General features: G+C 55.0%; 2 protein-coding genes across 2 annotated transcripts; one reads left to right on the top strand and one right to left on the bottom strand.

Moving 5' to 3' along the window:
• The first annotated feature begins 1,030 nt into the window (after positions 1-1,030).
• RCHY1 (ring finger and CHY zinc finger domain containing 1) lies at positions 1,031-5,138 on the top strand. Its single transcript, XM_039550917.1, has 9 exons — positions 1,031-1,160; positions 1,246-1,365; positions 2,122-2,237; positions 2,303-2,381; positions 2,637-2,681; positions 2,785-2,843; positions 3,174-3,200; positions 3,476-3,596; positions 3,813-5,138. Exons 1-9 carry the CDS (start codon positions 1,065-1,067, stop codon positions 3,939-3,941), a joined length of 792 nt encoding a protein of 263 aa, XP_039406851.1. The 5' UTR covers positions 1,031-1,064; the 3' UTR covers positions 3,942-5,138.
• A 3,478-nt stretch (positions 5,139-8,616) lies between these two features.
• On the bottom strand, positions 8,617-19,099 carry PARM1 (prostate androgen-regulated mucin-like protein 1). The gene is made up of 4 exons (XM_039551603.1): positions 18,992-19,099; positions 10,809-11,486; positions 9,987-10,065; positions 8,617-9,419 (listed from the first exon to the last, which is right to left on the bottom strand). Exons 1-4 carry the CDS (start codon positions 19,041-19,043, stop codon positions 9,335-9,337), a joined length of 894 nt encoding a protein of 297 aa, XP_039407537.1. The 5' UTR covers positions 19,044-19,099; the 3' UTR covers positions 8,617-9,334.
• Between the last annotated feature and the right edge of the window lie 2,974 nt (positions 19,100-22,073).

Raw genomic sequence — 22,073 nt, 5'->3', positions numbered from 1 at the left:
GTCCAGCGGGGGCCAAAGATGCTGAGGGGGCGGGAGCACCGCTCTTAGGAGAAGAGACTGGGAGCTGGGCCTGCTCAGTCTAGAGAAGATAGAGGGAATCTCAGGAATCCATACAAATATCTCCAAGGTGGGGATCAAGAGGATGGTGCCGTATTTTTGGTGTGCCTAGTGACAGGACAAGGAGCAATGGCCAGAAAATAACACACAAGGAGTTCCACCTCAATATAAGGAAGAATTATAGAATCACAGCATCTGCTGCGTTGGAAAGGGACCCATAAGGATCACTGAGTTCAACTCCTGGCCCTGCACAGGACACCCCAATAATCCCACCTGGTGCCTGAGAGCTTTGTCCAAACATTCCTTGAGCTCTGTCAGGGTTGGTGCTATGCCCACTGGCCGGGGGGGCCTGTTCAGTGCCCGCACACCCTCTGGGTGAAGAACTTCTCCTAATACCCAACCTAACCCTCCCTGGCACAGCTCCAGCTGTTCCCTCGGGTCTTGTCACTGTCACCAGAGAGCTGAGTGCTGCTCCTCCACTTCCTCTCGGGAGGAAGTTGTGTACAGTTATGAGGTCTCTCCTGTCTCCTCCAGAACTTCTTTCCGTTGAGGGTGGCAGAGCACTGGCACAGGCGCCCCAAGGCAGTGGTCACAGCAGCAAGCCTGACACAGCACAAGGAGCATTTGGCCAAGGCTGTCAGGCACCTGGTGGGAGTGGAGAGGTGTCCTCTGCAGGGCCAGGAGCTGGACTCGATGATCCTTCATCGGTCCCTTCCAACTCGGGATATTCTGTGATTCCGTGATTCGTCGTGGAGTCTCCCTCTCTGGAGCCATTCCCACCCCACCTGGACGCGGTCCTGTATCACCTGCTCTGGGGGACCCTGCCTTGGCAGGGAGGCTGGACTGGGTGACCGCCGGAGCTCCCCTCCAACTCGAACTGGGATTCAGGGGGAAGGGGAACACGAAGGTTCAAGGCGGGGGGAAGCTGTTTTGAGAACTCCAGATCCTCCGGAACCGGCTGTGAGGAAGCGGAAGCGGGGGAGCGGGGCCAGGCGGCGGCGGCGGCCATGGCCATGGTGGCGGGGGCGGAGGGATGCGAGCAGGGATGCGAGCAGGGATGCGAGCAGGGATGCGAGCACTACCGGCGGGGCTGCCGGCTGCGGGTGGGTGAGCGGGGGGCGGCCGTGCCGCGGCAGGGGTGGTCGGCGATCCGTGCCCCCATCCATGCCGTGTCCCTTCCGTTCCCAGGCGCCGTGCTGCGGGAAGCTGTACCCGTGCCGGCTGTGCCACGACGGCGCCGAGGAGCACCAGCTGGACCGGTTCCGGGTGTCCGAGGTGCAGTGCGTCCGCTGCCGCCTCCTGCAGAAGGTGGGTCCGGGCAGCGGGGACGCGGAGGTCACGGCAGGGGTCAGATTGGGAGGCACCCCGCTGGGTCATCCGGTCGCACCTCCCTGCTCCAGCCGGATTATCGGGGTTACGGCCTGATGTTGTGTCAGGGGATAGTAGGAAAAGGTCCTTCACCCAGACGGTGAACAGGCTCCCCAGGAAAGTAGTCACGGCCCCAATCCTGACAAAGGGCAGGAAGCTTTTGGACAGTGCTCTCAGGCACCTGGTGGGATGCTTGGAGGTGTCCTGTGCAGGGCTAAGCATTGGACATAATGAGCCTTGTGGGTCACTTTCCAACTCAGGATATTCTATGATCACAGTGCATATGGCACAGGGTTGTGTCCAGGCAGCTCTGGAATATCTCCAGTGAGGGAGACTCACAGCCTCTCTGGGCAGCCTGTTCCAGAGCACAGGAAGGAAGCTTTTCCTCCCATTGAGGTGGAACTGTCTCTGCATCAGCTTCTGCCCATTGCCTCTTGGCCCGTTTCTGGGCACCATGGAGCAGAGGCTGGTTCCATCCTCTTGGCACCTTCCACATCCCTCCAGACATTGAATAGATCCCGTCAACCATCCCTTATCAAGGCTGCATACAGAGCCAGCTCCCTTAGCCTATCCTCATAAGAGACACGCTCCAGTCTCTTGATAACTCTGTAGCCCTCAGGCCTTGCTCAGGGAGCTCCATGTGCCTCTTGGAGCCCGGCACTGGCTGCAGCACTCAGGGTGTTCCTGTCCCCTCAGGCCCAGCAGCGCTGCGAGGGCTGTGACAGCCTCTTTGGCGAGTACTACTGCGACATCTGCCACCTGTTTGACCGTGACAAGAAGCAGTACCACTGCGAGGAGTGCGGCATCTGCAGGTGCGTGCGGGCGGGCGGGCCTGCTTCCGCGGGGACCGGCCCTACCCTGACACCTTTCTCTGCAGGATTGGCCCCAAGGAGGATTTCTTCCACTGCTCCAAGTGCAATTTGTGCCTGAGCCTGAGTCTCCGAGGAAAGCACAAGGTGAGGATACACCGCTTACCTTCATATCTTAAAAAAATAGCACCTTAAACATAAAGCTGGATGTGCCTCAGCCCCATCTGAGGCCACAGGAGCAGGAGAGCAGTGGGTTCTCCTTCTCTAAATTCACCTAACAGCAACACAGAGGCCACTAATAGAAGACATAAGAAATTTTACATATTGGAACTTTACAGTTTAGAAAAACACAGATAACTGTACAGCAGGATAACTTTTTCTTCTCTTCTTCCATTTGCAAAGTGTATTGAAAATGTCTCCAGGCAGGACTGTCCGATATGTTTGGAGGTGAGCAGCTTCTTTTCATCTCCTGGATCTACTGTGTGGCCTTATTTTTGACTGTGTTTGAATTAATTTTCTTCTCTTTTGTCTGATGTTTGTCTCAAAACAGGATATTCACACGTCTCGTGTTGGAGCCCATGTTCTGCCGTGTGGTCACCTTCTTCACAGGTAAAGCAGACGCCTGAGAAAGGGGAGTATCCGCTGCCTTGGGGGGGTGTTTATTCAACAGCATCCAGTCTGTGTCAGCTTATAGCTGGTTTCTGAGGGACCCACATTGCGGGGGCAGTCTGCTTCACCAGGAAATATTTTCTTTAGGGAGGTTGTCTTCCTTCTGCAGTCAGTTTTCTATTAATGGGAATCTGTCTTCTCACTTGGCCTCGGAATGCTTTTAATTTCTGCTTTGGGGATGGATACCTGTGTGGCTATTCCCATTGTGCAGCCCAGGTGTGTTACCTGTCAGTAATTCCATCTTCTTACTGATCTGTGTTTCCTTTTCAGAACATGTTATGATGAAATGCTGAAGGAGTAAGTATTTCCAAACATCCTTCCTCTTGATATTATCCTGGTCCAAACATACTGCTCCAAGAGGCAAAGATCATCATGCCAATTCTGTACCAACTAACTTAAAGCCAGCTCCTAAAGGGATAAAGGGCATTTAATTTCCAATTCTGTGTGCAAAAACTTGCTGTTTCGTGGTCTTTGTTTGCCTGGTACAATATGAAACTTGCCCCTACGAATGGACTTGTTTCGTGGCCTCACTCCAGCTTCTGATTTAGTCCTTTTTGCCCCCTTTCTGGCAGAGGCTACAGGTGTCCTTTGTGCATGCACTCGGCGTTGGACATGACCAGGTACTGGCGCCAGCTGGACAACGAAGTGGCGCAGACTCCCATGCCCGCGGAGTACCAGAACATGATGGTGGAGGTAAGCCTTGCACCCTTGTCTGGTTTTCATGGATCTGTGCCTCGGAGTTACTGGCAGTAGAGGGCGCCAGGGACGTGTGCTGGATCAGGAGTCAGCCCAAGGGGTGGGGAATGATGAGGAAAAGTCACGTGCGGGCTTAGGGCGTTCATCATTCATGTTTATATACACACACTGCTGGTGCTGCAGCTTCTCCCTCCCTTCCCTGTGTGCGTGCAGATCCTCTGCAACGACTGCAATGCCCGCTCCACGGTGCAGTTCCACCTCCTGGGCATGAAGTGCCAGAACTGCGAGTCGTACAACACGGCCCAGGACGGGCGCTGCCGGCTGTCCTTGGAGGAGCAGTGACCGGGATGCGCGCGGCGTTCGGCCGGACGGGGAACGCTCTGCCGTGGGAGAGACTGTTTTACAAACAAAGCAACTCTTGTCAGTAAAAATTCCAGTATTCCAAGTTCAAGGAGTCCTTCACTGCGTCAGGGAGGAGGGAGCTTAGAAGAGCAGCACGAGGAGATGGGATGAACAGCTGATGCAGCAGCAGGAGGAGTTTTGGGGCAGCTGAAGGGGAAGGGAGGTGGAGGTGCAGCTCTCGGGGAAAACGGGTCGCTTTGAGAGGCCTTTTCCGCAGGGTTGTGTGCGAGGACGTGGTGTTCCCTGGGAACAACGTGTGTGTGCCGGGGCCCCGGAGCCAGCGCTGCGGGCACTGCCCAGGGGCAGCGGGCAGGAGCGGCATCCTTGGCTCCCTTCGTGTGGTGTCACCTGTGTGTACAGAATTCCCTTGAAACAAGGGAATTGCTCTGGCTGCTGGGATGAGCAGCGGGAAGATGGAGCTGCAAAGCCCCCCTTTTTCCCCTGGACACCCACCCTGACTTGCTGCCGTCCCTTCACTCAGATTCCTTTGCCAGCTGCAGTCGCTTTTTTCCCCATTTCTTTCTCGTTTTGCTTTGTTCACTGGCAAAGGCACAGGTGGTGCAGGGTTTTAGACACATCCGTAGCCTGATTTTGCTGGTTGAGTACCTGAAGTGGAGCACATATGTCACATCAGGCTGAGTCTAAGGTGTTCACTGAAATAAGAGCAGTCCAGAGGCACTCCAGTAGTGCAGGGACCAATTTTCTGTGGTTTTGGTGTTTGTTAATGGTAAAACCTCCCTGGGGAGAGAAAATGGGAGGGTGAATGACTGCCTTCTTAAATAAAAACCCCAACCCCACCCTTCTTTGTGTAATATCCTGCCCGAGGTGTTTTGCAGTCTTAAATCTTGCAGAAAATTCCTGATTTCTCTGAATTTCACATGCAGATACTTTACAGTAATAAGATAAAAAAAAATGTCAGTTACTCTTCAGGTGACGACTACTCATTTTTGATTTGTTCTATTGTAAAATGAGCTTTTCTTAATCCAACAGTGCCCCATTCTGTATGGAATATTTAGGCTTTGGATGATAGCTATTGTAGCTTGCCTTGACGGGGGTATCTTTTTCTGGAGCACTTTTCTCACTGCTATAAATAAATGGAAAATAACGTCTCTATTAAAATAAACGAATGACACTGTGCGTGATGTGCTCTTCTTTCACGCATGTACTCCCTGGAAATTCCCAGCTGCGTTTAAACCGTGATTCAGTGCTGAAGAATGGTTGGATGTGGGGAGGTGTGAGGCCTGAGACACTGTTAGGAAAAGAAGTGCTTTGCTTTTACGAGCTCCTGTGTTCTCGTATTTTTGTTTTGTGGTGCCAGCAAGACTGCCTGCTGCTTTGGTTGGCACCTGGTGACTACACCTCCTTCCCTGGATGGAGACCTGCTCCCAGGTAAGCCTGGAAGTGCCAGTGGAGCTCCCATCATCCTGCAGGAGTTGTCATCCCAGAAAACTGGCCAAGTAGCCTTGGAGTGTGTTGCTAATGGTAAAACCGTGCTGGTCAAGTCCACAACCAAGCAGGTTTGCTGTTAAATTTTAATTTTTAAATTAAAGCTCATTTTATTCCAGCTGGAAATATTCCTGGAGGAGGCTGGAAGAAAACCCTTAGTTGAGCCGAGCTTTGGAAGAGCAGTTCATGCTGAACTTTGGTGTTGGGAAGGAAAATGATTCATGGTGTGGGATCTGGGTGATTTTGGCCTTTTGCTCTCCTGTTTTTGGTGTTTGCCTCTGGAAAGTGCACGAGGGAATGTGAATGCCGAGGGAACGCCGAAGCGCTGTTTGGTGTGTTTGACGTGGCACGCAGCCCTTAACTCCCTTTGCCAGGGAATAAATCGCACAGCAGGAAAAGGAATGGCATTTTGAGGGGATAAAGGACAATGGAGGGGATAAAGACAGGCAGGGAGCTGCTTTATGGGATGGGAGGTGCCGCACGGAGCTTGGCCACCCTGTCTGTGGAGATGCAGCCGATGGGAGTGGGAAGGATGCTCGATCAGGACACTGAGATGATCCTGGGATGGAAGCAGCAGCTGCCTTGGCCAGAGCTTGCCCGCTGGCTATGGGAGCTGTTGGGAAGCTCCCGCACTCCCTGCCACCCGGAATCCAGCCTTGCTCACCCGTCTGGGCCAGAATGGGGAGCAGATGGGATTATTGCTGCCTTGTGGGAAAAATGTGGAGCTCCAGCAAGCGTAGGGACTGCAGCCACACACAAGGTCACAGAGCTGTTAAGAAAGCCAGGGCCTGCTGGAGTGTGTGGAACTCGGGAGAGGGACTCGGGAAGGCAGCAAATGGAACCATGCAGGACTGGGGGGCTCGGCTGAGCCCTGCATCCCATGGGAAGGTGCAGGACGATGGCTCAGGAGCTGTGGGGAACGGGGATCCCCAGTTTGGGGCTGGTTTGATGCCTGTGGTGTGGTTTTGGCTTGCTCCAATAACATCATTTGGGGTGGAAGTGGGGGTGTTCTGTGTTAAACCTCTGGTTCAGCTGCCCCCTCCTGTAGCTTTCCCAGTGCTGGGACTGATGTCTTGCCCCTGCCTGGGGACGGAGAATCTGTGTCTAAATTTCCAACTGGAAGGAACGCAGCGAGGGAGAGGCTCCTCGTGTTGTGCTATTTATACCTCGGAGGGGCAGCCTCTGCAGTCTCTGCAGATCCAGCTCAGCCCAGGGCTGTGCCGGGACCTCTGCGCTGGAAACGGGGCCGTTTCCTTGGATTTGCTCCTTCATGGTCCCAGCTGGAGTTGGGTTCTGACACCTGAACCGATTCCTGTGCCTAACAAGCAGCCAGGAGGCTGCAACCAGGAGCTACTCATTGCTACTCACTCCAGTAACTCCACCAGGAGCCTGAGGAGATGACGCTCGGAAGCACGTGGATGATATATGGGAATATTCACCAAGGAGCCAAACAAGAGCATAATTAGGGAGGCCAGAGGGAGTCTGGAAGCGGTGATAAAGCAGCCGGCGGCTCTGCGGCGAGGGCAAGGAGGGAGAGCTGGAGCGGGATCGCGTCATCCCGCGGGCTCGGGGAATGGGATGTTCCACACGGAGCTATGCGAACTATTTTTTTCTGTATAAATAAAATATCTCTGAGATGAAACGGAGCCAAAGTGGGGGGGACGTGAGGGAGCTGGGAGGAGGTGGAATTGAGCCAGAAGTGGGGGAGCCTTTGGGAAAAATGGGATTTGCTGGTTTTGCACATAAGACAAGCTGGTAGCAGTGTTAACCCCATTGGTTTTTAAAAGAGAAGGGAAAAAGGCCTTTTTTGCGGCGTGTCCTGGTTGCTTTTCCCCCTTTTTCCCTGCTATACTCGTGTGGGACAGAAACCCCTCAATAAGCCAGAGGGTCTGAGGCAGGAATGTGAGAGGGGTATTTGAAGCCATTGCCTGGAACACAGGCATCCTCCCTCTGATGGCATTACCCCCCAAAATAAAGGGCTTTTTCCACTTGGCAAACACATCTGTTATTCCCTAGGCTGCCCTGCGCCTTGGCTCATGTTGCCAAATAGTTCTGGAGATGTAAACACATTATCCACGTCCATATCATCCATGTCATAGGGCAGCTGCACTGGAAATAAAGGCACTGTGGATGGTGTCTGATCCCAGGGAAGTGAGGAATCTGTTTTCACCCCAGGATATCCCCAAAAATATGTACAGCTTCTTCCTTGCATTGTAGGCAAGAGAGAGTCATTCATTTTGAGCATCCAGGCACAGTGTTGAGCAGGAAAACCGACACCCCATTTATGTCCTCCTTCATGAAAAAGGAACTTACTCCCTTGGGATTATATATGTATTTTAAGTGAAGGTGATGGCTTTTCCTCTCCCTTTTTCCCCTCAGTCTAGCAGCAGCACCACGACACCCAATTTATTTCAAGAGAAGAGAGGTGGTGGGTTTTTAACTCAGTTTGTGTTTTTTCTTAGCCAGGGTGGCCTAATTCGCTGCTTGTTGGGTGCCAAAAAGGTGAAAAGGAATTTTGCTCATCCTAAGCATCTTCAAAGCCTGTGCTGCCCTGTGTATGCTCCCAGCCCAAATAGTTTTCCGGGCTGGCTGTGGTTGGGAGGTGCAACAACCATTCCCAGGTTTGTTTTCTGTTTTCACCAAGTTTGAACTAAAAAAGAGGTTGAGGAACCCACAGCAGAGTTGAAAGGATGGACCCCTGAACAGGCTGAGAAAGGCTCAGGAGGAAAAGGAAAATGCACAATGATTGCACTTCTTTTTGGGAAGCGGAGCTGCCCTCATTTCTCCTGACCTTTCCAGGTGCCTGTTGTGGCGCCGGCCACATCTATTACGCTCCCTTGATGGAAATCCAGAGATGATGCATCTCTGGCAGGAAGCAATCATGGAAATGCCCCAAGCTTTGATGTTTGCAGGGATGCTCCATTTAGGAGGCAGGGCAAACAGCAGAGCTTGTTCCCAAAGCCTGCACCACCTGTACCGGGACACCCCAAAGGTTTGCAGCGCCATTTAATGCTGGTTTGTTTATTTATTAAGGTCACGTGGACTGAGGGCTTTGCTTTCCACTGCCAGGGAATTTAGCCAGAGGGAGAAGTGGCTGAACCTCCCGTTCCCAGACCAGCCCTGCCGTCAGCCGCCCCCAGCCTCCCCGCACTAAGAGCTGAACACAAACTGGGGATTGAAAGAACACTCCGCTGTATTTTAGCAGCCAAGTTTTTTAAGGATTGGAAACAAAGCTGTGGAGCAAGCAGCCACGTGTGAAATGGATGGTCAGTGCATCTTCCCATGGGCTCCTGGGCTGCTTCTGGGACCAAAAACCCCACAATTAAACGGAAAATATTAAATTAGGAACTTCTGCACAGAAGCACCGGTGGGAAAAGGAAGGGAGCAGCGACTGAGCAGCCCCACAACTGTTCATGGCTCCTGGTGAGACAAGGCAAAGGATTTCATAGCAGGGCAACACAGGGAAGTGATTTTAGGGAAAGGGACATGTGAAAGCACAGGAGACCCTGGCACACTGCTGGCTCTGGCTCAGCAGCCCCCCACTCCCCCCCAAATCACAGAGCAGCAGCATTTCAAAGGATGCCACAGCACTGGCTGAACCTCCATCCTCTCCCTTGACCTCCCCAGCCCTTTCCCCTGGGGAATTTGGGTTCCCTTGCCTACAAGAAGTGGCTGACCTGCCCCAGGACCCAGTTTCCTACTCAAAGGCCAAAATTCAGGTTTATTGTGAGCACTGCACACCCGCCCTCCAGTTCTGGTCATCCAGCAGACCCGTGGTAATCCTGCCTGAGGCAGGGGCTTCGTGCCCGGCATCTCCTCGACAGCGGATGCTCTGCTGCAGAAGCGCTTATAAATTAAGGATTTATGGGGTTTTTTCTTCATCCCTGCTAGGAATCATCATAGAGAGGGTTGTTGTAGTTGCCCCAGGAGCCATAGTCGTGGTCGTCCAACAGCCTTCCATAGGAGGAGTGCCTGCCAGGGAAAGCAAACCGGTTACTTTGAGGATTTATTAGTTATTTTGCCATGGGATGAGGAAATATTAATGCAAGGGCTCCCTAGGTCAGGCTTTGGGATATTTAAAGAGGAAGCACCAGGAGAAGTGAAGAGAAGCCCAGGCTGAATTTTGCCCCCGTTGAATGAGATTGGACAGGGCAGGGAATTAAAACAAGACCTTTGCTCATCTCAGCTGTCAGCAAAGCCTCATTAGGGATGCTCAGCACTGGGCTCTGCTGCTGTTTATTGTCCCAGTGACAGCGAGACCCACGGCAGCAGCTTTCCCAAGGGATAATTACTGGTTATGACTATGCTGAGCAGCGTCTCTGGCATTTCAGCAAGGCTATTGTAAAATGAGGAACTGAAACTCTGCTTTCCAGTATAGGAGCAGTAGGAAACGGAGCCGTGCTGGCACCAGAGGCTGCACATTTGCCCTGCTGGGCTTGGGGACAGCGTCTTGCTGGGGCTTTGCATCATCCTTGTGATGGTGAGAGAGGCTGCAGGGAGCCTCGGGGGCGGGGGGGGCCACCCCAAAACCAGCCTTACCTGATCTTGAGGTACGCGGCTGCCCCGAACACCAGCACCACCACCACGATGACCGTCACGGTTATGGCCACGATGCTCCCTGTGGATGATCCATCAGAAAGGGCAGGGCTCAGCCCCCCGAGTCCCAGCTCCGTGGCACACATCCCACATGCCAGCTGCTCCCAATTCACCCACGCCAGCCATCTCTGACGGGGGGAATATTCCCTCACTGCTTCCCAAAGAGGATGCTGGGCCCCCCTCTATTTTTGCAATGATCTCCTTCCCATAGAAGCAGGGCAAGTAGATTTAGGATGAAACACAGCTGGGCTTTGCTTGGGCACTATGGACTCACTCTTTGATGCTCCTCCCAGCACCAGGCAGCATTTAGTGCTGAGCCAAGGCTAGAAAATGCTTCAGATCTCCCCTTTTCCAGCCACATGGAGCACTTTTAAGCTACCTGTGTTTGCACAAGGGGACAGGGAGAAGCTCGTGTCAGCTTCCTGAGGTCTCCAGGAGGGAGAATTAAAACCTACATCATCCTAAGTCAGGCTGCACCCACCATCCAGCCATTTTTTTCCTCTCATCCTTAAGTGCTTCAAGTCAAATTTAGAACTGAGGATTTTATTCACATCTCCAGGCAACTGAGATTTGTTATCTACCACTCCTGGTCTCTGCCAGTGGATCAGATGACACAGGCTCCCCCAGGAATTTTGCCCCCAGGAATGATGCTCTCAGGAAGCTGACCACCTCCTCCCTTCCAGTTCAGGGGTCTGCCCCTCCCGTGTGAGCACCCTGATGCTGACATGATATCTCTGTATGCACATGGGGAGCCATGGTGCTCACCTGCACTCAGCGCACGCGGGACCTCCTCCATGGTGACTCCGGTGGTTTTCTCGGAGGCCGTGGCCTCGGCTTGGGTGGGGCTCATCACAGTCACTGGGGGGGATGTTGGCTCCATGGCCAGGCTCGATGCCATGGCCAGCGTCCCCAGGGAAGGGACGTCCTTGGTCAGCAGCGGCGGCTGGGTAGCGCCAGGGCTCACGAGGACAGGTGTTGGGGACAAGCCCATCCTGGGAGGTGAGGAGGGATCACTGGTGGGAAGGGAAGAGGGAGGTGATGGTGCAGCTGTGCCCGTGGGGCTGGAAGCTGCCCCCAAATCCATCATGCTTCTTGCCAGGCTGGCAGTGTTTGCTGTCCGGAGAGTTGGGGATGTCTCCAAGGTGGGTGGCCCTGGGCTGGGGCTGGAGGCTCCGTCTGTTGTGGCCGTGGAGCTCTCGGTGACGGAGACAGGAGCAGGGGACAGTGCTGCCACAGGGGTGGTGGCATTGTGGCCATCCCCCTCCACAGGTCTGGAGGACGTCCCATCTCCGGAAGGTCCCGTGGACAAGGGCAACGAGGGCTGGCCTGGAGCTGGAGTGGGGACATCTGCATCCCTGGAATCTGGTTTCACTGGGACACCCCCCCAGAGGAAGGGGGGGCTGATGGGGCTGAGGGGTGATTCCGGGGAGTCATCGCCCAGTCCTAGGAGTGAGACAAAGAAATGTGAATAACAGGGCAATCCTTGGGGCAAGCTGGTGTTTGGGAGAGCACTGAAGGGTTTGGGAATTAAGCTGGAAATAAGTTTGGGTTTTAAAAAGCTGAGAGCCATCTGAAATAAAGAGATGGGAAGTACAGCTGAGTACCTAGAGGTGAGGTTTAAACCAGCCAGTTGTCCTGGCATAAATCAGCTCCATTTTTCCCCCAGTTTAGGATACCCCCATCCCCAATCACCCCCTCCATCTTCCCAGCATCTCCTCCCAGCAGGAGGAGAAGAAGCTCCTCCTCACAGCAGCCACCGTGCAGCTGGGAATGATAACACAAGACGCCTCTTTCTCCTCTCCCCCCATTTCCTTGTGCATTCATTCGTCTCCATTTCTTAGCATGAAGATGAGTCATTTCTCCCTCTGTCCCCACCAGCTGACTGCTGGGGCTTTCCCCCCCCTTTCAAGGGCTGAACTCAGCACTGGTCCAGCACTGGCCCCCTCAGTGTGGTGAGGGGAGCATGCCAGCACTGCATGACATTGGGAGGCATTTTTATTACATCTATTCATTTATTTACACCCCCAGAGCATCCCAAGCCCAGCACTGGGAAGAGCAGGAACTCACTCCAGCTGCAATGAACTAATTATGAGTGTGGAGGACAGAAACATTCAGTGCCTGTGTGTAGAAACAATGGGATCTGGCACTGGCGAGCAGGGACTCATTAATCCAGCCATAATTTCTTCCACTGGTTCTGTGGATACCCATGGGAAGGACCCCATTTCCCAAGCAAAAGGGTCTTGGAGGTGGGACTGAGGCCATGGCTGCTCTTCTCTCCTGAGGACAAGCACTTGGAGATGCCTCTGAGCTTTCACCCTCCTCAGGCTGAGGATACAGCCCTTAGGACAGGGGAGAGGAGAGGAATGACAAGCTGGAATCTGGTTACTCAATAAGCCATCTGGCCACCACAGCAGCAGCGAGGCCTCGACCAAGGATCCTTCACACCAAGGTTCAGAATCCATCTGTATTTCAATAATCCTTGCCCCAGCACACCTGGACATTTCAGATTTCTCCTGCAGGTACCAGACAGCCTCCGCAGCCCAACGAGCCCACCAAGCACAGCAGGATCCTCCCAGGGCTGGGAGCACCTCGGAAGTTTGTTACCTCTGTAAATGTAGATGCTCCCAGTCTCTCAGGGATACAGGCAGGTTTCCACCTCTCTGCAAAGCCACCCTGACGTCCCAAAGTGCTTGGGGTCAGCGGAGCTCCCATGATCTGCCTGAACTTTGGAGGCAAACCAATAGGGAGCTCGGGAAGCTGGCAGTGCTGCTAGCCTGGATGAGTCAGGAACTTTCCGATAATATCTAAGGGGTATAAATTCGGAGGCTGAGCCAGAACTGGAGGCAGGAACAATCTTTGGCTGCTGGCTCAGCACTCCTGGCCAAGGAGGTCACAAGTCACAGGGACTCTTCCCAGGAGAGCGAGCACGACCGAAGGCACTTCTCAGCTCAGCCCTGGTCTTCCCTGTCTCTCCCTGTGAGCAATCCCTGCCTGTGCCAGTGCTGGGCTATCCCCTTCTTCCTCCAAGCCATCAGCTCCATAGGTGATCTGGGACCCAGCCACTGCCCTTGGGGTCTCACCCACAGGAGGTAACCCCAGGAAATCCCAGCCATAGAGGCAATGCAGGCTGCTTCTGAATGGAGTTAGGATGAAGGGACACAAAGGACCCCGGTGAGGGCCCCCTTGGCTCATGCTCCACATATCCCCATCCATATCACTGCACCCAGCTCATGGGCAACCTGTCCCACAGATGGGCGATTCCCAGTCTATCTGCAAGTCCTGTCCTCTACCAACGCATCTGAAAGGGAAAATCAAAGGGAAAACAAAAGCCAAGGAGAGCTTTCCTTTGTTTCCCCAACACCTGGTCTGCAGGAGGTGCTGCTGGGAGCAAGAAACAGAGCAGTGCCCTGGAACAAGGGACAAAATACACAACTGCATAACTTCATTCACGGCCACATGACTTGAAAGGCTAAAAGCACCTCGACAAGGGCCTGTCAGAGGGACCGAGGGATGTTAGCTCCCAGAGGATGCCGAGCACAGCTGAGCCCTGAGGAATTTGCTCATCTAATTCACTTAAAGCAGTTGACCACCCTGCTGGAATCCAGCACGGAGCCGAGGCAGGGGACTGCCAGCACCAGGCAACCACCCGGGAAAGCAGTAGTGTCACACTCCAGAGCCCCACAGGAGCTTTGGAAAGTCCTTTTTCTAGATTTTCTTCACCAGGAATACAGAAAACAGCCAAGGAAAGAAGAACCCAAAGCCTGTCACTCAAATACCGAGCTCTCGGGGAATATTAGCCCTAACCATGTGCCAACCTAAGGAAGGAGCCTGATGGATTCTCTCTCTCTCCTGCTGCCATGCTGCTGTCCTGGCTCCTGGAAGCTACACAGAGGGACAGGTCTTGCCCTTGCGGGAGCTGAGCAATGCTCATGCTCCTCTTGGGAAAGAGCTGCTTGACCTGGGCTGGCAGCCTCTCCAGAATGCATTTCCCAGGCACTCCAAAAGCTATTGCAGCAAATCCTAAATTGCTCTGCCAGCTGAAACACAGCATAAAAGCCACCAGAGAACATCTCCAGCCCGAGTGAATGACATCAGATTGGAGCAGCCACGCCGCAGCAAACAAACATCCACTGATAAGGCAGAGATAGAGCTTTTATCAAGCTTCACTTCAGAACTCATCGCCTCTGACACAGCCACGGGAGATCCACATGACCTAAGCCACACGCCTGTTCTCAGCCCAAATTAACTAAAGCACCCAAGCCCCAGCTGCAGCCAGGGATGCTCCTCGAGCAGCCAAGGCCAAAGGGATAATGAGAGTTTCCATAACATGGATATCATTTGTTCTGCCTGCCAGCAGCAGATCCTGGCTGTACTTCCACAAGGAACCCAGCCACCTGTTGTGAGCAAGAAATGCAACAACAGGAGAAAAACGAGGAGAGCTGCTGGATGCACACACCACCCTGTGCTTGTGCAGTCAGCCTGGGTACCACTTTCTACTCCAGTTCAGCAGCTGGTTTGGGGCAAACACCCAAAAAACACAAGTAACCAAGACCATACCTAAGGATCACACTTAGCTTTTAAGCAAAACGCCGTAGAAACCTCAGTCTTTAATCACAAGAGTGAGCAAAAGGAGACCTTTTGCTAGTCCTGTAGTGTGCTGCTCCTCCACCAAATGCTGACGACAGAACAGCCCTGAGTCCCCTGACTGTGCCTTGGTTTATAACCAGGTTAAGTGATGCAGAGCAATAAAACAATCTGTATTTAAAAGTAAGTAAGGATTTCCTGCTCATGACCTCGTTGGCTCGGCTTTGGTTTCTGTGGCTGGGGATTCCTGTAACTTGTGCTGGTTTTTTTGTAGTTGCCCTCCCTCTTGGTAATGCTCAGGTTTAGCTTTCATTGTATTGCTTTGCTACAAAACCAGCAGCATCTGGCTATGGATGGCAAAAGCTCTCCCTAGAGCACCTGGGACTAAGCCAAACTGGTTTTTGCTTTGGGTTCAACGAGTTTTTCCAGCTGTTCAGCCCTGCACTGCCTCACCTTCCCCGTCACCATGCAGTTTGGGATCTGGGGATGTTCACTTCTCGCTGGCTGGAGGTCCCATCTGCAGTGCACAGGGGTGATTGAGCTCCGTGCTGATATAGGGGAAGGAACCGTGGTGGTTGGTTTGGGCCTTTAACTTGTGTCTCTTTCTCTGGGGCACTGCTGTGGACTCCTGCCTCATTATCCCCAAGAAACATGGATGATGGGGAGGTCTGGGAACAGCTCTGCAGGCTCTAAGCTCTGCCTCACACCCACCAAGCTTTCCATGCCATCACAGAAGGAACATCCAGAGCTGGATTAGTGATGGGAAAGGGTGACTCCTGGGGGTATCCCTGGCTTGAGGTGAGCAGCAAAGCTCCAGCACTGCATGTTAGAAGCAGCATGCCTGGCTGACGTGCTGCTCCACTCTTTCCTGCTCTCTCTCCTCTGTTTTCAGTGCCAGGGTCTGCTGGCGATGGTATGAAACCAGTTCTGTGAGGAGGAAGAAACCAAGGGAGAAAACCAGGGGCCAGAAACACACCAACAGGTAAAAGGCAAAGCTATTCCCTGTCTGTGTGGAGAAGCCAAGGCCGTCAGACTCAATAAATCTGCAGTTGCTCTGATTCACTGGCAAGCCAAGCTGGCTTCCTGCATGATTAGTTTTATTCTGCTGCATGGTCGTTAAGTGGTTTAGGTCTAATTGCTCTGAAGCTTTCTGTAGCTAAGAGAAACAGCTACACAATAGAAACCCATGTGCTGGGTCCGTGTGTCCCTCGCCATCCCGAGCCTCTGGCCCAACCATGCAGCTGGCCAGGACACCCTGGGGATGTCCCTCCCTGAGGATGGGGCCGCTGCTGAGCCAGCCCATCAGTATCCACCTCCCTGGATGTACCAGCACCTCTCGGAGATGCACAGCCTCTTGCAAAAGGGAAGAGCAAAATCCCTGTGGCCAAATAAAGGTGGGGGCTCTGGGAATCTGGCAAGCAGTGAGGTCCTCCCTGGCTGGGGAGCAGCAGCTCCTCTTCTCCAGGCTGTGGCACGGGAGGAAGGGGCTAATGTGGAGGACTGGTTCACTCCTGCACACTCTCCAGACCCTGAGGAATGCTGTTGCAGGCAGACTCCCCTTGAGGAAGCAGGAGGAAAGCTCCACCACCCTGCCATCTCTGCTCTTCCCAGCTGAAAACAGCTTTTAAAATTCACATGGTTCCCTGCATGCTGCATGGTCCCTCATTCCTTGCCTGGGGTGGGTGTCCAAATTCTCCCCAGGCACCACCTGCCCCATGATCCAAACCCAGAGGTGAGGACTGTTGGTGGCACAACGAATCCACCCTTCAAGCAAAGGAAGTGTGGGGTTTCCCCCCCCAAAGCTAAGTGTTGCCTAATTACTCAATTCAGGAAGCCGTTGATCCTGATGCTGCAATGAAAGTATAGCAGAAAAGAAGGTGAAGAGGAATTTTTAGGTAGTTTTTCCCTCCTGAGAGTGACAGAACACCCTCTGGCTAGTGGTCAGCCCGTACAGCCAGAGATATCTGATGAGGACCTGGGGTGGAAAGCAGTATTAGGCAGCACCAGCTCTTTCTAAAATGGTGCTTTGCTTGTTGAAGTGAAAAATGCATTAAGTACTGCAAGTTGTATTCTTGAAACATGCAAACAGGTGCCACGCTGTGCTGATCTCCCTGGGGAAGGGGAATAAGGGATCCCATGGGAGGAGATGCTGTTTGTTGGCTCTTTGGGCTGGGAGCTGGCAGATGGACCTGCCTGCTTGGGACACCTCACAGGACTTTTTCCCAGGCACATATCTTGGATATGGATCTGGGGCCAGCCAGGAATTTTGCAAGCAGCAGCTCTGCCCAAGTGACAACTCCCCACCTCCCTAATTTTCCTGGCCGGCTGCTAATTAGTGCTTCTAGGTGCAGCTTCCAACATGCATCAGGCCCATTCCAGCCCCTCCCAGGGGGAGAAGCAGCTGGGTTCAGCAGAGGAATTTCAGAGCATCCTCTGGTATTAGAGGCTGATTGCTTGTTGGGATGGGAAAGGAGATAATTACCCATCTCCACTGTCCTTCAGCTCATGGGGGAGCAGAGTACTTCAAGATTTGCCTCCTCAATGGCAGCTTAAAACAGCCCATGAGGCTCCAAGACCCCCAAAAAGCAGCTCCTCCACCCCAGAATCTCCATGAAGAAGCACTCAAAACCTTAAAAGCCAAGAGCTGCTTCTAAAAGGTACTTAAAATGTCTCAGCTGGGGCACAGGGGGAATTACTGAAGGGGAGAGCGGGCTTGGGGCTGGGCACCACGTCAGGAAAGCAAAGCAGGTCTCAATTTACATCCAGAGTAAGGAGTAATAATAACAGGATAAAAACTTCCTTGTGCGAGACGCTGTTATTTCATTACGTGGCCAGGCAAAGCCCAGACTTATTTTACTCCTGGCCAGTGACGTCCTTGCTGTCATTCTTCATCCTGAAGAATGAGCTTGAAGCATATTTAAATTGTGCTTTGTGTTTCCTCCCAAGTGAGATATATATAAATATATATAGACATATATACACAATTTAAAAAAAAATTATTTCAATGGGAACAAAAGTGTTGTAGAAAGCATCTGAAAGATGCTCTAGGGCTGTTTGAGAGCAGCCTGAGAGCCATGGGACCACAGTCCAGGGAAATCTTTTCTGTTTCTTCTGCCAATCCTCGCGGGCATTGGTGCTTTAGAGAGGGATGGTCGTGGGAACAGCTTTGGGTTTGGCCCGGGCGCTGGGAAAAACCCGCCTCCCAACCCCAAAGGTTGACTCCCAGCAGAGACTGGCTGCTTTGGGGGCAAACTTGGGCCAGGGAGGAGAACGTGAAGGAGGAGAAGAGCATCCCCAGCATCGCTGCGGAGCAAAATGCTCATCCCCATCCCTCCCAAACGCATTTGCTCGGAAAGCACAGAAACAGGAGCTCGCTGGCAAATCCCCCCTTTACGGGGAGAAATATTCATCCAGCTCTCCCTCCCCTCGCGCCCCTGGGGTCACTTATCCAGGCGAGATCTCCCACATGCTGGCGTGGTCCGGGGTGACATTTTGGGGTCCTGCAGCCACGACCTGCCCAGGGGCTGGTGTGGGGACGTGGTGCTGGCTGCGGGCTGTCACAGGGAGCTCAGCCCTGGCTCAGCCCCGTCCCTCGCGCTGCTCTGCCGGCAGCAATGTGACAGTGGACAGCTCAGCCGATGGATTTCTCCTCGCGCGCGTCCCCGGTTATGCAAGTGTGTTTCCCATGTTTCTGAGCAAGCCGCTCCTCGTGTTTATTAAAAGCCCAGCCTGGGCGGGTGGAGGGGTGACCTGCGCTCGCTGTCGCGTCAGCCGGGGACAGAACTGTCTCCTCTGACTGTCTCAGTGGGGGGAAGATGTCAAATCGGGTGTTTCTGTGGGATGGGGAGGCTGGTGCCGCCGGGGGCAGATGCCTGGAGCTGGGGGGAAAGCGCCAGGGGCTGGGGTGTGGGAGCCTCCGCTCAAGGCCAGGGAGAGCCATAAAAGCTCTTCAAAGCAGTGACCCATGGAGCGAAGGGGGATGCGGGACTGGGGGTGAGTCCAGCCCGGGCAGGGGGTGCCCGTGAGGAGAAGCCGGTGGTCCCATCAAGTTGTCTTCCTTCAGGGCAGTCGGGGACTCTGCTGGGGACCCCTCTGAGGGGCAAGGGGTGAGGAAAAGAAGGGTGAAACACCTCTTGCCCGACCCCACCGGTGTCATTGGCGGTGACCCCCCTCACGGGGGCTGTGAGTGGGACCCGTGGTGGGGGCTTACTCTGCGGAGTCCTTCTCCGGGAAGAAGCCGGGCTGTCCCCGGCAAACGCGGGGGCTGCCTCCTTCCCCGTCCCCACCGCATCGCTCCCAGCCCGACACCGGGGGTCCCCGGCGTGTCCCCCCCTGCCCATCCCGGTGCGGCGGCGGGCGCTTACCTGCCGGGAGGAGGAGGAGGGCGAGGAAGAGGAGGCGGCAGTAGCAGCCCATGGTGCCGGCGGCGCTGGCAGCCCGCGGCGGGAGGGACGCACCGCCCGGCCCCGCCGCCGCCCGGCCCGGCCCGGCCCCCGCCGCGCCCCCCGCCCGCGCCCGGCCCACAGCGGCACCTGCCGGCCCCGGGCACCGCGGCGGGGATGCGGGACCGGCACCGCCGGGATGCGGGCGCAGGGCCGGGGATGCGGGGCACGGGCACGGGGTGCCAGGCCAGCATCACCAGCGGGTAGCGGGGACTGGCCGCAGGGCACCAGGCAGACCGTGCTGGGGGCGAGCACTGGGACGGGATGGTGGGACCAGTCCGCCTGCCCTGGGATGAGGCACTGGGACTGGATGCTGCCGGTGGGCATCACACACTGAGGACCGGGCATGGGGTGCTCTTGTAGCAGCCTGTGACACCCGCTTGGGGTGCCCCATGGTACTGCCACTTGTCCCTCTTCATCCTCAGGGCCATGCCAGCTCCTGCCTGAATGTAATGGGGAGGCCCTGGCACAGGGTGCCCAGAGAAGCTGCGGCTGCCCCTGGATCCCTGGAAGTGTTCAAGGCCAGGCTGGACGGGGCTTGGAGCACCCTGGGCTAGTGGAAGGTGTCCCTGCCCATGGCAGGGGGTTGGAACTGGATGAGCTTTAAGGTCCCTTCCAAACCAAACCACTCTGTGATTCCATGACTCTGGACCTCCCTGGGCATCCCCTTGCCTATTGTGTCCAGGGAATCTGGTGCCCAGGGAGATTTGTGTACCTGGGGACAACCCAGGTACATGAATCAAGGGGAGCCAGGCCAGAGCCAGGCAGCCAGGGTCCTGCCTTTCCACAGCACAAACAGCTCCCAAAATGCAGCTCCCAGTGCCCAAAGGACCCAGCCAGGAGACACCTGTGGTACAGCAGGAGGTACAAAGACCATTTTTTTACCTCTCTCCTTCTGGAAAGAGCTGTGCTGCAGGTGAAATATTTTGAGGCTGAACTCATCCTCTCCAGGCTTTTGCATGCTCACTATGGAAGATGATTTACAGAGCCCAGGCTGTGGCTGAGCTATCTTTAACTGGGGTTACTCAGCCCTCTATTCTGTTGTATTGTGTGGCGTTTTCTCAGGATGGATCCTGGCTCTGGGCCTAAAACAGCAGGACACAAAATCCAAGTCAGCTGGCATTCCTGAGGCAGACGGGTGTCGGGCGATATCAGCATCTCAGCTCTCCTTGAAACCTTCCCTCTGCTTGGGAGGAGGGAAAATAACGCTGTTATTGCTGTAGGAGCTTGGTGCTGGGGGAACAGCCTGATAATCTCCCTGCTTCTCATCTCCCATCCTTTTATCGTTGTTGTTGTTGATGGCGTTGCATGCTTCCATGGGCAGGAGTTTTTGGAGGGGAGCGCGGGGCTGGGCACAGCCGCTGCTCCTCACCGTGGCCTTGCGTGCCACCCGAGCCGGGTGTTGGGTGCCCGGGGCTGGGCTGTGGGAAGCCCGGAGCACCCCTGAGGGCCAGCAGCCTTGGCTCCAGCCGCCACCTGCTGGTCACCTCTGTCTGGTCCTCCCAGCACTGGTGGTCACCTCAGCAGAGCAGAGGACACATGGCCAGCGAGAGGTCCTTTTTTGGGGATGACTTCTGTCAGCACTTTCCCATTGCTACTGGGTATTGGAAACCATTGCCTCTGGTGACATCTTCCCTGAGTCTCCAGCTCTTTTAAAATCTCTTTAAAATGCTTTCCCCCACCAATTTTATCCAGATCTGAAGGATGCTGGAGGGAAACTTTTCTTTTGGTGGGCACAAGGATTTTTTTTTTGCCTGCTCCCTGCCTTTGCCCACCCCACCGGGCTGAAGCCAGCTCCTCTTGGGTGGCCCTGTGCCACATTTAGTTCGCTGGCCTTGCCCAAGTCCCCAGCAGAGCTTTTGCACCATCCCGGTGGTTTATCACACCCTGCCTGTTTTTGAGGGGCCGCTGGCAGGGAGCCGGGGTGGCCGTGAGCCGAGGGGACAGCGGTCCCGGTGTGCCGGAGCTTGCAGCAGGAATTTTTGGCTGGCCAGGGCCAAGGGAGCTTGCTCACCCCCTGGCCAGTGGCCAAATGGCATGGCTGGGTGGCTGCCAGCACTTGCATTAATAGCTGTCAGCTTGCGGTTTGAGGTCACCCGTTCTTTCCAGTCTTTCATTTCCACCTTAATTCGCGCCTGTAACAACCCGGGGCCGCGAGCAGCTCCTCCGTCCCTCCCTGCCTGCGCCCCTCTTTGCCGGGAGAAGCTCTTCTGCTTTGCTCGGAGCCGGGACAGCGCCAGCCCGTGGCACAGCATCCCTACTGAGCAACCCCAGATGGCAGGAGGGGACGTGCCAGCATCTGGGGGACACCTTCACCCCCGTGGGTCTCTTCTGTTCCTCAAGATGTCACTCAGGGAACCAGAAACCTCCTCCCACACACCCCGAGGCAAAAAGTACTCCCCGAGGCAAAAAGTACTCCCCGAGGCAAAAAGTACACCCCAAGGCCGGCTTGCAGAGGGCTTGTGCGAAGGCACAGCCCCTTGCAGAGTAATTTGGAACCGCCGTCATCCCCTGCCAAGGCCCTCGGGAGGGCGTTTTATAGCTGCTCGCTATGAATAAATCTCCATTTCCTAATCAAGCTGGCCAGGGAGAAATGGCTTCGGGGAGGTGAGGCTGGACTTGGGTGCGCGCCCTCTGTCCTTGTGGAAAGGGGATCCCCGGAGCCCTGCTTGGAACCCGGGATGGCAGGATGGGGGATCCCTCTCGCCGCCAGGGATCTGGGATGAGGCATCTGCTTGACGCCTCCTGGCAGGACGGGGCCAGGCGTGGCTGGTGCGAGGTGGGACACGCGTGGGTGGGACACACGGGAGAGGACACCCGGGGAGGCACCGCCGCACCGCCAAGGGATGGCTCCGGCGGGGTGGGAGCCGCGCAGCTGGACGAGGAGGAGGCGCAGGAGGAGGAGGAGGAAGAGAAGGAGGGCGGTGGTGCCCGAGCGGCCGCCCCCGTCCCGCCCCGCCGCAGCCGCCGGGCACCGGGCACCGGGCAGGCGGCGGCGGCGCGC

The sequence above is a fragment of the Corvus cornix genome, chromosome 4 (assembly GCF_000738735.6).
Source record: "Corvus cornix cornix isolate S_Up_H32 chromosome 4, ASM73873v5, whole genome shotgun sequence".
NCBI classification, from domain to species: domain Eukaryota; kingdom Metazoa; phylum Chordata; class Aves; order Passeriformes; family Corvidae; genus Corvus; species Corvus cornix.
The sequence above is the reverse complement of the archived record's forward strand: the minus strand, read 5'-3'. Positions and strand labels throughout refer to the sequence as shown.